We start from the raw sequence: 14500 nt of genomic DNA on the forward strand, positions 1-14500 counted from the left end.
CCGTCTAGCAGCCCCCATGGATCTGCCAGCTGCTGTACTTATGATCTCCCTTCCACACATCTCCTTTCTCAGGCATAGGCTGCACACTAGGATTGCAGTGTGGGTGGGGCACACACAGGGGATGGGGGCTGGAGGAGTCAGGGAGGGATCAAGCCAGAGGGCTTGATCCCTCTCCTCTCCTGTTTGTGCAGTGTGGGGGGATTTCTACTGGCTTAGCATTGTAAGTGAAGTAATATCTACCCTCCTAGATTTGGCCATGCTCCCCACTAAGTGCTGCTTACCTCCTATCCTATGAAAGCAGAAGAAGCACTGGAGTGCAGCAGAATCACTCAGCCGCCTATTGCACAAGATCTGCTGCCAGAACTATAGAGGTAGCATTGGTAAATGCGGCCAGCTGTGAGCTTACACAGCTGCAGTTGTCATAGGTCAGTCTAGGAGTATACATAACAATCAAAATTGTCTCACTGGCAGCACTGCCACTGACCATCCATTAGCAAAACCAGCTGTTTCACCAGAAAAAATCCCTGGCTGGCACGAGGGGGGGTTAGAGTGTGCCTAGTCACACCCCATGCGCACGCCTATGATTGTCTGAAATAATTTAAAAGCACTTAACCCTCAGTGAATATTCCACCAAAAATGAAACGCCTCTTGCAGAAGATGCCTAAAATGTTAATTGTATTTTAGTGCTGTTGTCTGAGAAAATCAGTGGGCCAATCACAGAAGAAGGCAATGCAGTATTTTATAGTGTGTGGACTTTAGCCACAAATGTGTTTTTTTTGTTTTCGATTTTTACATCCCCAAAGTCTGGACTGAATTCAAACTTCTGAACAGGTGAAATTTGGTCTAAACCCAGGTTCAAACCAAACACCTAATCAGAACACGTTTTTAATCTAATTACCAGACTAGTATGTAATTGTCTGATCAAGTAAAAAATAAATAAAAAAATAAACTGAATTGGGTAGCTATCATTTCACATTTATGGGTGTATAAGTAATTTTAAACTTGACTTAAAAAAACAACTGTGAACAACAAATTAAAAATATTCATTTATAAATTGGTTTGTTAAACATTAAACACAAAAATTACATACCTGAATGATCATATCCAGCAAGAGCAATTAGAGCACATGACAGAGCAAAACAGAAGCTGTAAAAAGTGAGAGGAGTTAGATTTACAAAATAATTACGTACTTCCACATCAAAACAAACAAAAATTATGTCTTTAATCAAGAAAAACATGCCAAACTAGACATGCCATTTAAAACTGATAATTTTATTCTTAGTCCTTTCTGGAGCTGATCAGCATGAGGTATGTTGAATGGCAATGTTGGTTAGCAATGTGTTATGCTGGGATCACACTATAACACGCAGCGGCTTCATTCACAGTTTCGGGTCCAATTTCAGTCCAAATGTTTGGAGGAATTTGGACCTGAAATGGACCAAAAGACGCACAGGACTCCTGTGCAAATCGCACCGGAGCCGCTGCAGAGATTTGTGAACCGACTCCATAGAAAGCCGGTAACAAACTCCTGCTATGTGAATTGGATGTGGGGAAAAGCACAAATTGTTACATTGCACAACCCATCCTAATTTGTGTAAAGTATGCTTAGGTCCTTCCCTAGTTGGAGAACCTGGTCTCCTTTCCCAGTGGAAACCTTATACAGAGAAACGCGCCGGGTGGAGCCAAGGATCAGACATACGGTACAGCTAGCATTGGCAGCTGTAATATTTATATTGATACACCGCTTTTTTGCCAAGATCTGTTTTTTGCCATTTGTGACTGTTTTAAAGTTTTTTTGTGCGTGCAGTATTTTTTGGTTTGCTGTGATTTGGCATGCACTGTGTGGTTTGGAGCCATATGGGTGGCATTTTTTTACTTTTTTTAAGAAAACCCAACAATATTGCACTATTAGTCTTTTCTGCTCTGCGTGCTGGATGGAGAAAGAGGTCGCATAGCCAGTGGAGGAAGTGAAGTGCTGTGTGTGGTCTGCAGCTGTAACACAGGGAGGAGTAGATTGCACACTGATTCAAGCTGAGGAGGTGAAGGTGAACATCGCTCTGGGTGGAGGCTTGGGTCTGAGATATGCTCATCTGAATCTGGGATCTGGTAAGCGGCCAACTGATCATATTTCTCCTTTGCTGTAAAGCTATTATCTGCAGAGAGATGTGTGCTAAGGCCCCTTTCACACATGCGGACATTATGTCCGTATTTCATCCATCCGTTTGCGGATGAAATACGGACATACATGCATCCTTATGGGATAGCGGGTGTCTGCGGATAAACATCCGCAGACACCTGTTATCGTCCGCCTCCGCTATTGTCTGATTCTGCAGACGGAGGCAAATCCTATTTTTCTATCCGTCAGCAAAGCGGATCGGATGAACACGGACAGACGGTCCCTGTTCATCCGATCCCCCATAGAGGAGAGCTGACAGGGCGGACCCTGCACAGTGTGCTGGGACCGCCCTGTTATCCGCCGGCTCAGCGGGGACAACGGAGCGATCCCCGCTGAGCAAGCGGATCATCACAGGGCAGATCATTACTGATCCGTCCCATGTGAAAGGGGCCTAACACTGCATGAAGAGAGGGCTGGAAGATAGACTGTTGCTAATGAGTCAGTTTTTGCTACATTTCTGGAGAAATAACTTTGTTTGAAGTTCAATATCCCTTTGATCTGTGCATTATATGGACTTTCTTTATAACTAGTTGATTAATGTGGACTTGTTTTGAGCAGTTACCTACCATTTACCACTAACAATGGTTTATGTCACTTGTAGTTCTATTGAGTGAGAGTGTTTGGCACAACACAGGGGACACTATTGATTTACTTAATTTTTTTCTTTATTGTTGCTGGTCTGTGTGAGAGGCAGATTCACCATATATTTCACATATTGATTTATATTTTTTCATATATTTTATGAGTTATGAGATATTTTTCATCAACACTAAGTATTTTTTTTATCACTGATTTACTGATTATTGATCTTTTGGAGTGATTTGAGAAGGGAAATTTGTGAGCACTTGTTTGATTAATTTATTCAGGTTGCGCGATTGAATTATTTTTTTTTCTTTTAAAAAATGCTGGTTAAACGGGAAGAAAGGGGATGTATTTATAAATGTGTAAGAAGGTGGAGCTATATGTTCAGGAAGAGGACAAAAAAAAAACTGACCATGATGTGAAAAGATGAGGATCCATTGTCGCATAGGGGGAAATTTACTAAAACGGAAGCACTCAGAATCTGGTGCAGCTGTGCATGGTAGCCAATCAGCTTCTAACTTCAGCTTGTTCAATTAAGCTTTGACAAGGCCTGGTTCACATTGCAGCAATTTGGCATGTCAAATCGCATGCCAAATTGGCGGGTATTGCTGGATTAGCATTTGCGGTGCTGTACTGATTATCAAAAGTAATTTCTGTGCTACTTTTGGCGACTTCGGGGTGCGATTTCAATAGACATCTGTGCAGAAACCCGCACAGATGTCTCTGAAGTCGGGACGGACATGTGGGAATTAAATCATGCGAGTTCAGCTTAACTTGTACGATTTCATTCCCGCTGTCAGTGTGAACCTGGGCTAAAACCTGGAAGCTGATTTTTTTTCGATGCAGAGCCGTCCCCTGGCACCTCTGCACTTAGAACCGAGCACTCGAGCATCACCAATGGCTCGGTTCTCACAGATCCCTGAGTGAAGGCTGCTGACTGTCTCCTCTCTGCCCCCCCCACTCGCTGGAGTGCTGAGCTGTGGAGGGGTGAGAAGCGGCCATCTCAGGCTCTCAGTGGCTCGCTGAGAGGGGCATCAGTCCACTGATTTCTGTGACGTCAGCAGAGAGCGGACTTCAGTCTCAATCCCATATCCCAATTCTATACCCACAGTTGATCCAGAGGAAGGCAAAAAACCCCAGCAGAGCATGATCCAATTTGCTAAAGCAGGGGAAAAAATTCCTTCCTGATCCCCCAAAAGGCAATCGGATTTTCCCCGGATCAACTTTACCTATAAATGTTAGTACCCAGTTATATTATGTACACTTAGGAAATAATCCAGGCCCTTCTTAAAGCAATCCACTGAGCTGGCCAGAACCACCTCTGCAGGGAGTCTATTCCACATTTTCACAGCTCTTACTGTGAAGAAACCTTTCCGTATTTGGAGTTGAAATCTCTTTTCCTCTAGACGTAAAGAGTGCCCCCTTGTCTTCTTTGTTGACTGTAAAGTGAATAACTCAACACCAAGTTCACTATATGGACCCCTTATATATTTGTACATGTTGATCATATCCCCCCCTTAATCTCCTCTTATCAAGAGTGAATAAATTCTGTTCCTCTAATCTTTCCTCATAGATGAGTTCCTCCATGCCTCTTATCAGTTTGGTTGCCCTTCTCTGCACTTTCTCCAGTTCCCCGATATCCTTTTTGAGAACTGGTGCCCAAAACTGAACTGCATATTCCAAATGAGGTCTTACTAATGATTTGAACAGGGGCAAAATTATATCTCTCTCTCTGGAGTTCATACCTCTCTTAATACAGGAACGGACTTTGCTCGCTTTGGAAACCGCAGCTTAGCATTGCATGCTATTATTGAGCTTATGATCTACCAAAACCCCCAGATCCTTCTCCACTATGGATTCCCCCAGTTGTACTCCCCCCTAGCATGTATGATGCATGCATATTCTTAGCCCCCAAGTGCATAACTTTACATTTTTCAACATTAAACCTCATCTGCCACATAGTCACCCAATTAGACAGAGCATTGAGGTCAGCTTGTAAATTGGAGACATCCTGTAAGGACATTATTCCACTGCATAGCTTGGTGTCATCTGCAAAGACGAAAATGTTACTTTTGATCCCAGACCCAATATCATTTATAAAGATATTAAAAAGATATTAAAAAGTAATGGTCCATGCACTGAACCTTGGGGTACACCACTGATAACCTTAGACCATTCAGAGTAAGGAACACACGAGTTGATTTTTGAACTAAAGTGGAGAGTTAATAACCAGGAGTTGAAAACAGGAGTTAAGACAGGAGTCTCTAACCTCTATCCTACCTCCATCCTCCCCTCCCATTTTAAAGATCCCACTGCAAGGGGCAACCAAACCGCTCTCCAGAAACGTCAGGCTGACAGCAAGCCAGATTCACCGGAACCAGACTGTTTAACGGGGACCACCAGGCTCGCACCTCCACTTCCCCCCCCCCCCCCAGTGATTGTTCCAGGGACTCCGTCTGACCGCCTACGGGGGTCAGAAAGGAATTTTTGCCCCACTGGCGCATTTGGCTGCTACTGCAAGGGTTTTTTTTCGCCTTCCTCTGGAACAATCAGGAACAACCATAGGTTAGCATACCCCTATCTCCGGCCTCCATTCCATTTTTCACGCTATCCTAGGACGACTACTCCAGATCACAGCCAGACTTCTTTTCTGAGTGGGGACCTTCACCTCAAGTAAAGGTAGCCGGAATAGCCAGCAACCGAATACAACAACTCCTTCCGCATCCATATAGGCATCCCCTGATCAACTTGCGCGCTAATAGCCTCAAGCACGGCGGCAAGTCTGATACCTAGCCCCTCCTCAGGATCAATACCCTGATCAGGATCATCATCTTTAGGCCCTTAGTACCATCAACAGCATCCACAAACCATGTGTCACTTCAAATACTCAGCTGAAGTTCTGCACAGACTAAGGAACATCAACACCACATTGCCATCTTCCATACAAAAAAATACTTCAAAGAGAACAACTATTAAAAACCGGACGACAAGCAACTCCCAACCACAGGAAGACATCTACTCAACCACTACAATTAGATTGCGCCTTGATTAACGCCAGGTCTGCAGTCAAACATAGACTGGAAGTACACAACTTCACAGAACAATGTAGACTGCCTCTTCATCACCGAAAGCTGGTTAACCTCTGACTGCAACACCATCCTCACCGAATTGGTGCCGGAAAACTACAGGATCCTAACCGAACACCGGATAGGGAAAAAAGGAGGAGGCCTAGCAGTGATCTTTAAAGGTCACCTGGATCTCACTAAACCATCATCTCAGAACCCAGTGCCTTTTATGGAAACCCTGAAGCTACATCTTCAACCAACACCCCATGACACCACTCATATTCTACTGTGCTACAGACCACCGGGACCAAAGTCCAATCTTCTTTCACCCCTCACAGAATCCTTCGCAATGCACACCCTAAAATTCAAAAATTTCCTGGCACTCGGAGATTTCAACCTTTGGGGAAACGAGCCCAAAGACCCCCATCGCGACTGCCTGCATCAATCAACTAGAAGAACTGGGTCTCAAACAACTGATAAAGACTCCCACGCATGGGTCAGGACACACCCCAGACCTCATTTTCAAATAGAACATTGACGTCAACATACTCGACAACATAACACTGCCATGGACGGATCACTACGCCATCAATGAAAAACGGAATCCTGTAACAACAACGCACTGGACCAGATTGCATAAAAAACTGTACTCCGAATCCTTCAAATCCACTCTGTCCAACAAGATAACTACAATAACCTTAAACCACTCTACGGACGAAACACTCAACTCCCTGAACAGGGCATTGCTGCAATCAGCAGACTCGGTAGCACCAAAACGCAGGGCTCTCATCAGGGAAAAAAACTCTGGATGGTTTAATAGCTTCCTCGCTGCACTAAAGCAAGAACGCAGAAGAACGGAAACAACATGGAGAAGAAATCCTACCGAGGAAAACCACTTTAATTACAAAGGTCTCACATAGAATTATCGGAAAGCAATCTTCAAAGCCAAAAAGGACCGCTTCTCATATACAATCTCAACAGCCGCAAACCAACCACTGGAACTGTTTAAACTAGTCAATCAATCAATGAATCCGGTGTGCCTAGAACCCCCAGAAAGTGAATCCCAGGATTACTGTGACAAACTGTCACATTTTTTCATCGATAAAGTCAAAACCATCAGGGAAACAATTTGTCAGAAGAAAACATCCGACCTCAGCCAGCAAATACATAAAGAGGATGTCTGCACCAACATACCGCAACCGCCGAAATTTTCATCATCCCCAATTACCATAGACACCGCAAAAAACATCATTAATAAACTGCGTGACAGTACCTCACCTATTGACATCATCCCCAAAAAACTACTGAAAGAATGCTCCGACATCGTGGCTCCAACCATTACCCACCTCCATAAACCGATCATTCCACGAAGGGATTGTTCCCAGCATCCTCAAACAAGGCATCGTTAAACCTCTACTCAAGAAACCAAACCTGGACCCTCAGGATCCAAACAACCGTAGGCCAATTACAAGCCTCAACACCATTTCTAAGATCATGGAGAAAGCTGTAGTACATCAGCTACAACTCCACCTGGATACTCACAAACTCCTAGACCCGCTGCAATCAGGCTTCTGCCCGGGTCATGGAACAGAAACAGCACTCCTTAAGATTTGGGACAATGCCCTCGAAGCTGCAGATGATGGAGAGCCGTGTCTCCTCGTACTGCTAGACCTAAGTGCAGTGTTTGATACAGTAGATCACAATACTCTACTCGTCCGCCTCATAGAAGTAGCCAGAGTCAAAGACATAGATCTCCAATGGTTCGCGTCCTTCCTAGGAAATCGGTCACAGACCGTGAAACTAGGAAAATTCCTCTCCGAAACTCGGGCAGTCACCTGCAGAGTCCCTCAAGGCTCTCCTTTGTCACCCGTTCTCTTCAACATTTACATTCGCCCACTCCTTCAAATCATCAGATGCTCAGATCTCTGCTTCCACTCTTATGCTGACGACACACAACTTTATTTCCGGATCAATGGAAAAAAAGATCACCAACAACAACTTGAAAACTGCCTCAAATCAATAGAGGACTGGATGACCACTAACTCCCTCCAGCTGAATAAATCAAAGACAGAGCTTCTTATCTTACACCCAAATCATAAGCCCGCAACCAAAACCTCCTGGTCTCCACCAGCCGTCTGTGAGCAGACTATCTCCCCAAAGACCAAAGCCAAAAGTCTTGGGGTTATTTTAGATGCACAAATGTCAATGGATGCGCAAATAGGAGCAGTAGTCAGTGGATCTCTCCATCTGCTGCGCATGCTTTGCAGACTCATCCTCTTTATCCCAAAGAATGACAAAGCAGTGGTAGTTGGAACAATCATTAATTCACGACTGGACTACGCAAACTCACTTTACATAGGATTAGCACAATATCAACTTGCTCGATTACAACTGATCCAAAACACGGCGGCAAGGCGGATAACAGGAAAAAAAAACCTGGGAATCCATCTCTCCTTCGCTGAGGAGCTTACATTGGCTAACCGTAAAAAATCGGATCACGTTCAAGATCCTTTGCCTTACCCACAAATGTGTGCATAGAGACGCTCCACAATACCTAATGGAGAAAATAAATCATTACACACCAAACCGCAGTCTTCGATCAGCCAACAAAAACCACCTTCTCGTGCCCAAAGGCTAGTATAAATCCAAAGGGGATCGGAGATTCGCTGTCCAAGGGCCTCGGCTATGGAATGCTCTACCAATCAACATCCGCCTGGAAGAAAATTACCTGGCTTTTAGGTAAAAACTCAAGACCTTCCTCTTTTAGCAGATGATCAAAGCTTGCCACAGCGCCTAGAGGCGATTCAGTTCGCATTGTGCGCTATACAAGTATTTCATTCATTCAAGAATCATTAACCACTACTCTCTGAATTCTGTCTTTTAGCCAGTTTTCTATCCATTTACAAACTGATATTTCCAAACCTGTAGACTTTACCTTACACATGAGCCGTGTGTGCGGAACTGTATCGAACGCTTTTGCAAAATCCAAGTATACAACGTCCACCGCCACCCCTCTGTCCAAGGTTTTACTTGCCACCTCATAAAAAGAAATCAAGTTTGTCTGACAACTTCTGTCTTTCATGAATCCATGCTGTCTGTTGCTTAAAATATTTTTTTTTCCTGCAAGAACCCGTCTATGTGGTCTTTTATTAAACCCTCCAGTATTTTCCCAACTATAGAAGTTAAACTAACAGGTCTATAGTTACTTGGTAAAGACTTTGATCCCTTTTTAAATATAGGCGCCAATCCAGTGGTACTATTCCTGTCATTAATGAGTCCCTAAAAATTTGATACAATGGCTTTGAGATTACAGAGCTCAATTCTTTTAGGATCCATGGGTGGATGCCATCAGGTCCAGGTGCTTTATCCACCTTTATTCTGTCCAAATATTTCTGGACCATATCACTTTTGAGCCATTGTGGATTTGGAGCTGCGTCACTACCACCCCCATTATGGACATGAGCTCCCCCATGCTCCTTTGTATACACAGAGCTGAAGAAAGTATTTAATAAGTTAGCCTTCTCTTTGTCCCCAGTCACCAACTCCAGATTATTTTGTAAAGGGCCTACATGCTCAGACTTGACCTTTTTACTATTAATATATTTGAAGAATTTTTTGGGGTTTGTCCTACTATCTTTTGCAATCTGTCTTTTGTTTTGAATTTTTGCATCCTTGATTTCCTTTTTACATATTCTGTTATATTCTTTGTAACATTTAAATGACACTAGCGTTCCTTCATTTTTATATTTTTTAAAAGCTCTTTTTTTTATAGTTTATAGCTTTTTTAACTTTGGCCGTGAGCCACATGTGTTTTATTTTTAGCCTTTTAAATTTATTGCCAATGGGAATATACTTTGCCGTGAGATCACAAACAGTCTTTTTGAAGAATTCCCATTTCTGTTCTGTGCCCATTGATGCCAATATTCTCTCCCAGTCTAGGTCCTGGAGAGCAGCCCTCATCCATGGAAAATTTGCTCTCTTGAAATTAAGTGTTTTTATCTTTCCCGTATTTGATTTTTGCTTACAGCTAACATCAAATGAAATCATGTTATGGTCACTGCTACCCAGGTGTTCCTTTATCTGAACATTAGTAATACGTTCTGCATGGTTTGAGATTACCAGGACCAACAGAGCATCATTCCTAGTTAGGGCCTCAATAAACTGGACCATAATATTGTCCTGTAATAGGTTTATACATTTTTGCTCTTTAACTGTCCCAGCAGTGCCATTACCCCAGTCAATTTCCGGGTAGTTAAAATCCCCCATTATTATCACTGTCCCAGCCCTTGCAACCCTTTCTATTTGTGCAAGGAGCTGAGTCCCCACCTCCTCATTAACATTGGGTGGTCTATAACAAACTCCAATGATTAACTTTGAACTACGCACATCTGTATGCAGTTTCACCCATAATGCTTCAGACTCCTCACACTCTCCGTCCACCAGGTCTTCTTTCTCACTCGCTTTGAGATCACTTCTCACATACAGACAGACCCCTCCACATTTCCTTTTTACTCTGTCTTTCCAAAAGAGTGCATAGCCAGGAATATTAATAGCCCAGCCATGTGAGGAATGAAGCCAAGTTTCAGAAATACCGATTACATCATAGCTCTCCTGATGCACCAGAGCTTTCAACTCACCTATTTTGCTTGGCAGACTTCTGGCATTGGTGAACAAACATTTTAATGCATTAATATATTTTGTCCGGTCACTGTCCTCTTGGGTGTTCCAAGATTACAACTAGGACTTGCTACTATATTTACCTTGGGTCTATGTTAGAGTGTATATAGTTTTAGTTTTTTGCCTGTGTATGGTTGAGTGGCTGGATTCACCATTTCCTCTGTGCCTATTACTCTATTTGGCCTTCTGTACGCCCTTTTATATCTTCAATTCAGTTAAAGCAGGGCAACCTTTGGGCGGTGAAGATATAGCGGAACATCATGGCAGATATCAAAGATCACTGGGGTTCAGCACTCTTGTTTTAAAAAAAAAAATAACTAGCAAGGCCTAACTACTTGGTAAGGAAAACAGTAAAATATAATAAAACAAATGTCACTGTCAAAATTATAACCTTAGCCTACCTTAAGGCTGGGTTCACACTATAACATGCAGCGGCTCACAGCAGGAGTCTGGTGCATCTCCATACACAGTTTCAGGACCGATTTCAGCCCAAATTTTTGTCTGAATTCGAACCTGGAATGGACCAAAAGATGCACAGGACTCCATAGAGAGCCAGTCACAATCTCCTGCTATGTGAATTGGATGGGGGGAAACCTGTATCCAATTCACATAGGTGTAAACCCAGCCTTAAAGTGTCAGTAGGGCAGTAGGATGGTGTCAGTCTTTAAATTTTTTTTTTTTTACAATTTAATTTGCTGTTGCATCATGGCAGCATACACTCTGGGTTGTGACTCAGTCTCCACAACCTGATAGGACCACATAGCTATAAGATGACGAGACGGCCCTGCCCCAGTATTCTCTTACTTTTCCTCACCTGTTGGGACTGCACAGATAATCACCTTCTTACCGCTTCGCCCCAGCCAGGTTCTAGCCTCTCCTGGATGGAAGTCCTTACTGGTACAGCCTCTAAATGAAGCTAAATGGAAGGAACGCCACTCTGGTGATCTCAGGGGTATGTTGCACTCTCTCTATGACCTTGAATAAGCCTTAAACAGGCTAGCATTTTTATCTGCCTACAGTTGGAGCTTTAAACAGACTCTAGTAGTATTGTTCGGCTCCTGTTATAAGCCTTAAACAGGCTTGACAATGTCTTTGGCAGCATAAGCCTTAAACAGGCTTAGCAATATACTCCGCACATAAGCTTTAAACAGGCTTGGCTAAATTGCAGTGGACTCCATCTGTCTTTCCCTGTCTACCTTGTGTGTATCCTTTGGCAGTCTTCCTGGGCGTGGCTCCAGCAGCAGACTTAAAAAGGGATTTCATTGAGTTTGTCTGTGTACTTGTACCTAGACTCTGGATTGCCAGTATTCTGACCTTCCTTACAAAACTTTGATCCATCCTGCTTAGGCGAGTGGATACCTGTTACTAATGTTTACTGCATGTCTGCTGTGCTCTTTCCTCCCTGCATTCCCTATACCCATTTTTGACACTATGTATCTCTTTAGGCTTGCCTTATTTCCTTCCCATGGAGACCACTGCCCTAGCAGATCACCGTCAGCCCATTAGGCAAGGGGAGAGGATTTACCTTGGTAAGTAGTGAAGATTAAAAAAAGAGAGCAATCCTAACGCTGCCTAAATGGTTAGCCCTACCAGGTCCTCAAAATCATCTGAATCAAGGCACAGCGAGACCTCATGCAGGAGAAGCCATTCCAGCCACAGAGGGAGCCGCTCAAGACGCAGGAGAAGTCGCTCAGGCCATAGAGGGAGTCGCAGGAGAAGTTGCTCCAGATCATATTCTAGACACAGATGCTCCTACCATAGAAGATCTCCTGTGCATAAACAGCAATCCCCTGTGCGACCCTCCAGAAACGCATGCTGGATATTTGGGGCCACAGCTCTCCCCAACAAACTGGCCTGCCGTAGGTGCTTTGAGGAGGCTACTAAGGAAAGAGAACCACAGTCTAAAGAGCCTGTGTTGTCGACGCAAAGTCTGCAAGCAAACCTGCTCCTCCCAGTACATCAAGAGAGCAGGATTCCCCATCTGATAATGAGGCGTTGGAAGCATCTGCCGGTTTTGACTTTTCGCTATTAGAACCCTTTGTCAAATCGGTTAAAGAGGAGATTGGTTGGGAGGAACCCCAGGAGGCTCAACTGAAAAGGAAGAAATGCTTCCCGAACCTCAAAAGGGACTCAGAGGCTTTTCCGTTCATTGAGGAATTGGGCAACTTAATCAAGGAAGAATGGTAGGGTCTCAGAAGGCGCGGATCAGGAGAGCATAGTGAAAGCTCTGCAGCAGCTGAGTCTCGTGGGGAACTTTGCGGCAGATGCCTCGGTGGATGCGATTAAATCGGCTTCAAGGGCCATCTGTAATGGCCAGGCATGCACTGTGGCTGAAACCCTGGGCGGCGGACCCTGTCTCTAAATATAATTGGTGCCGCATCCCATATGACGGCGAGAATCTCTTTGGTGCAAAGCTGGATTCAGCAATTTCAAAAGTGACCGGCGGGAAGTCGGGACTTATACCATCAGATAGGAAACCAAATCAACAGAGGCCTCCTCCCTTTAGGCGTAATCTGCCAGACAGATACAGGGATGCAAAAGTCCATAGGCCAGGGAAAGAATACAGGAGGATCTGGAAGAATCTCCAAACATCTTTTATGAAATTCCAGAAACCCAAAACTCCCACTTCGAGTGACCAAAAGTCTTTTTGAAGGTGCACCCACCCAGCCAGCGGTAGTGGGGGCAAGGCTTTGAAAATTCAAGCTGGCTTGGGTGGAGGCAATAAAGGACTCATGGACAGTGGCCACTGTCTGTTTCGGGCACAGATGGTCTTTCAGAGGACGTCCCCCAGGGGACCATTTTTGTCCGACCAGGCTTCCACCATCAGGGGAAAAACGGTTACTGCTGACCAGTTTCGTTCAAGAGCTTCTCCAAAAGAAAGCAATAATAGAAGTACCTACATCCCAGAGGGTACGGGGATTCTACTCCCCATTATTCCTGGCCTTCTGTGCTCACCTGAGAGGGAAACAAGTCCTCCTGAGGATGGACAACAGGGTAGCCATCGCCTACATCAACAGGCAAGGGGGCACCAGAAGCTCCTCCCTCGTGCAGGAAGTTCGCCCTATGATGGAGTGGGCGCAATTGAACCTACTGGACCTGAGAGCGGCCTATATCCCAGGGGTCGAGAATCTCCTGGACGACTCACTCAGCAGAAGCTTTGTTTCAAACAACGAGTGGTCTCTGAGTCCCCAAGCGTTCACGCTCATGACTCATACCTGGAGCCCACCGGACATGGATCTGGTGGCTACACCAGCAAATGCAAAATGTCAGAGGTTCCTATCAAGAATTCCCTTTCCTTCAGCGGAGGGAGTAGATTGTCTTCAACATCCATGGAACTTCAACCTCGGCTACATCTTCCCTCCGACTTCCCTCATAGCGAGGTTCCTTCTGAGGCTCAAGAGGTCGGCAGCATTAGTAGTGGCGGTGATCCCCTTTTGGCTGAGAAAGCCATGGTTCACTACTCTCCTTTAGTTGAACACGGCGGATAAGCTTCCTCTCCTGCTGTTTTAGGGCCAGGTTCTACATCTGAACCTTGAGAGACTACATCTGATGGCCTGGAGGCTGAGAGGATTAGGTATCTAGAACAGGGTTGTTCTCAGATGGTAGGGGAGACATTGCTTCAGGCTAGGAAGCCGACTACCAACAACACCTACCGAAAGATCTGGGAGAAGTTTACCACTTTTTCTCAACAACAAGGTTGGGACATATCTTCTCTTGCAGCCTATCAAATTCTGTAATTCCTGCAGTCAGGCCTAGAGAAAGGGCTTTGTTCCAGTACCCTGAAAGTCCAAGTATCAGCCTTATCCACTCTGACTGTGGTCAAATGGGCACATGATCCTTTAGTCATCCAGTTTCAGAGGGCCTGCCTTAAAGTAAGGCTACCTAGGAAACCTTCATTCCCGCTATGGGGCCTCTCAGTTGTCTTGGAAGTCTTGTCTAAGCCCTTGTACACACGGTCAGAGAATCTGTCGGAATGCGTCTTATCGGACCGTGTCGTCAG

At 44.6% G+C, this 14500-nt stretch overlaps 1 protein-coding gene across 7 annotated transcripts in view; it reads right to left on the reverse strand.

Annotated features, from left to right (window-relative positions):
* SLC43A1 (solute carrier family 43 member 1) overlaps window positions 1-14500 on the reverse strand; it is a 740549-nt gene that overhangs the window by 553569 nt on the left and 172480 nt on the right. For all 7 annotated transcript variants that reach the window (XM_077493198.1, XM_077493195.1, XM_077493197.1 and 4 more), the window contains exon 4: window positions 1091-1146. In XM_077493198.1, the coding sequence (XP_077349324.1) occupies window positions 1091-1146 (56 nt within the window). The remainder of the gene's footprint in view (window positions 1-1090; window positions 1147-14500) is intronic.

This window comes from Lithobates pipiens, unplaced genomic scaffold, assembly GCF_037356315.1.
Source record: "Lithobates pipiens isolate NorthernLeopardFrog02 unplaced genomic scaffold, aLitPip1_a1.2 Scaffold_19, whole genome shotgun sequence".
Taxonomy (NCBI): domain Eukaryota; kingdom Metazoa; phylum Chordata; class Amphibia; order Anura; family Ranidae; genus Lithobates; species Lithobates pipiens.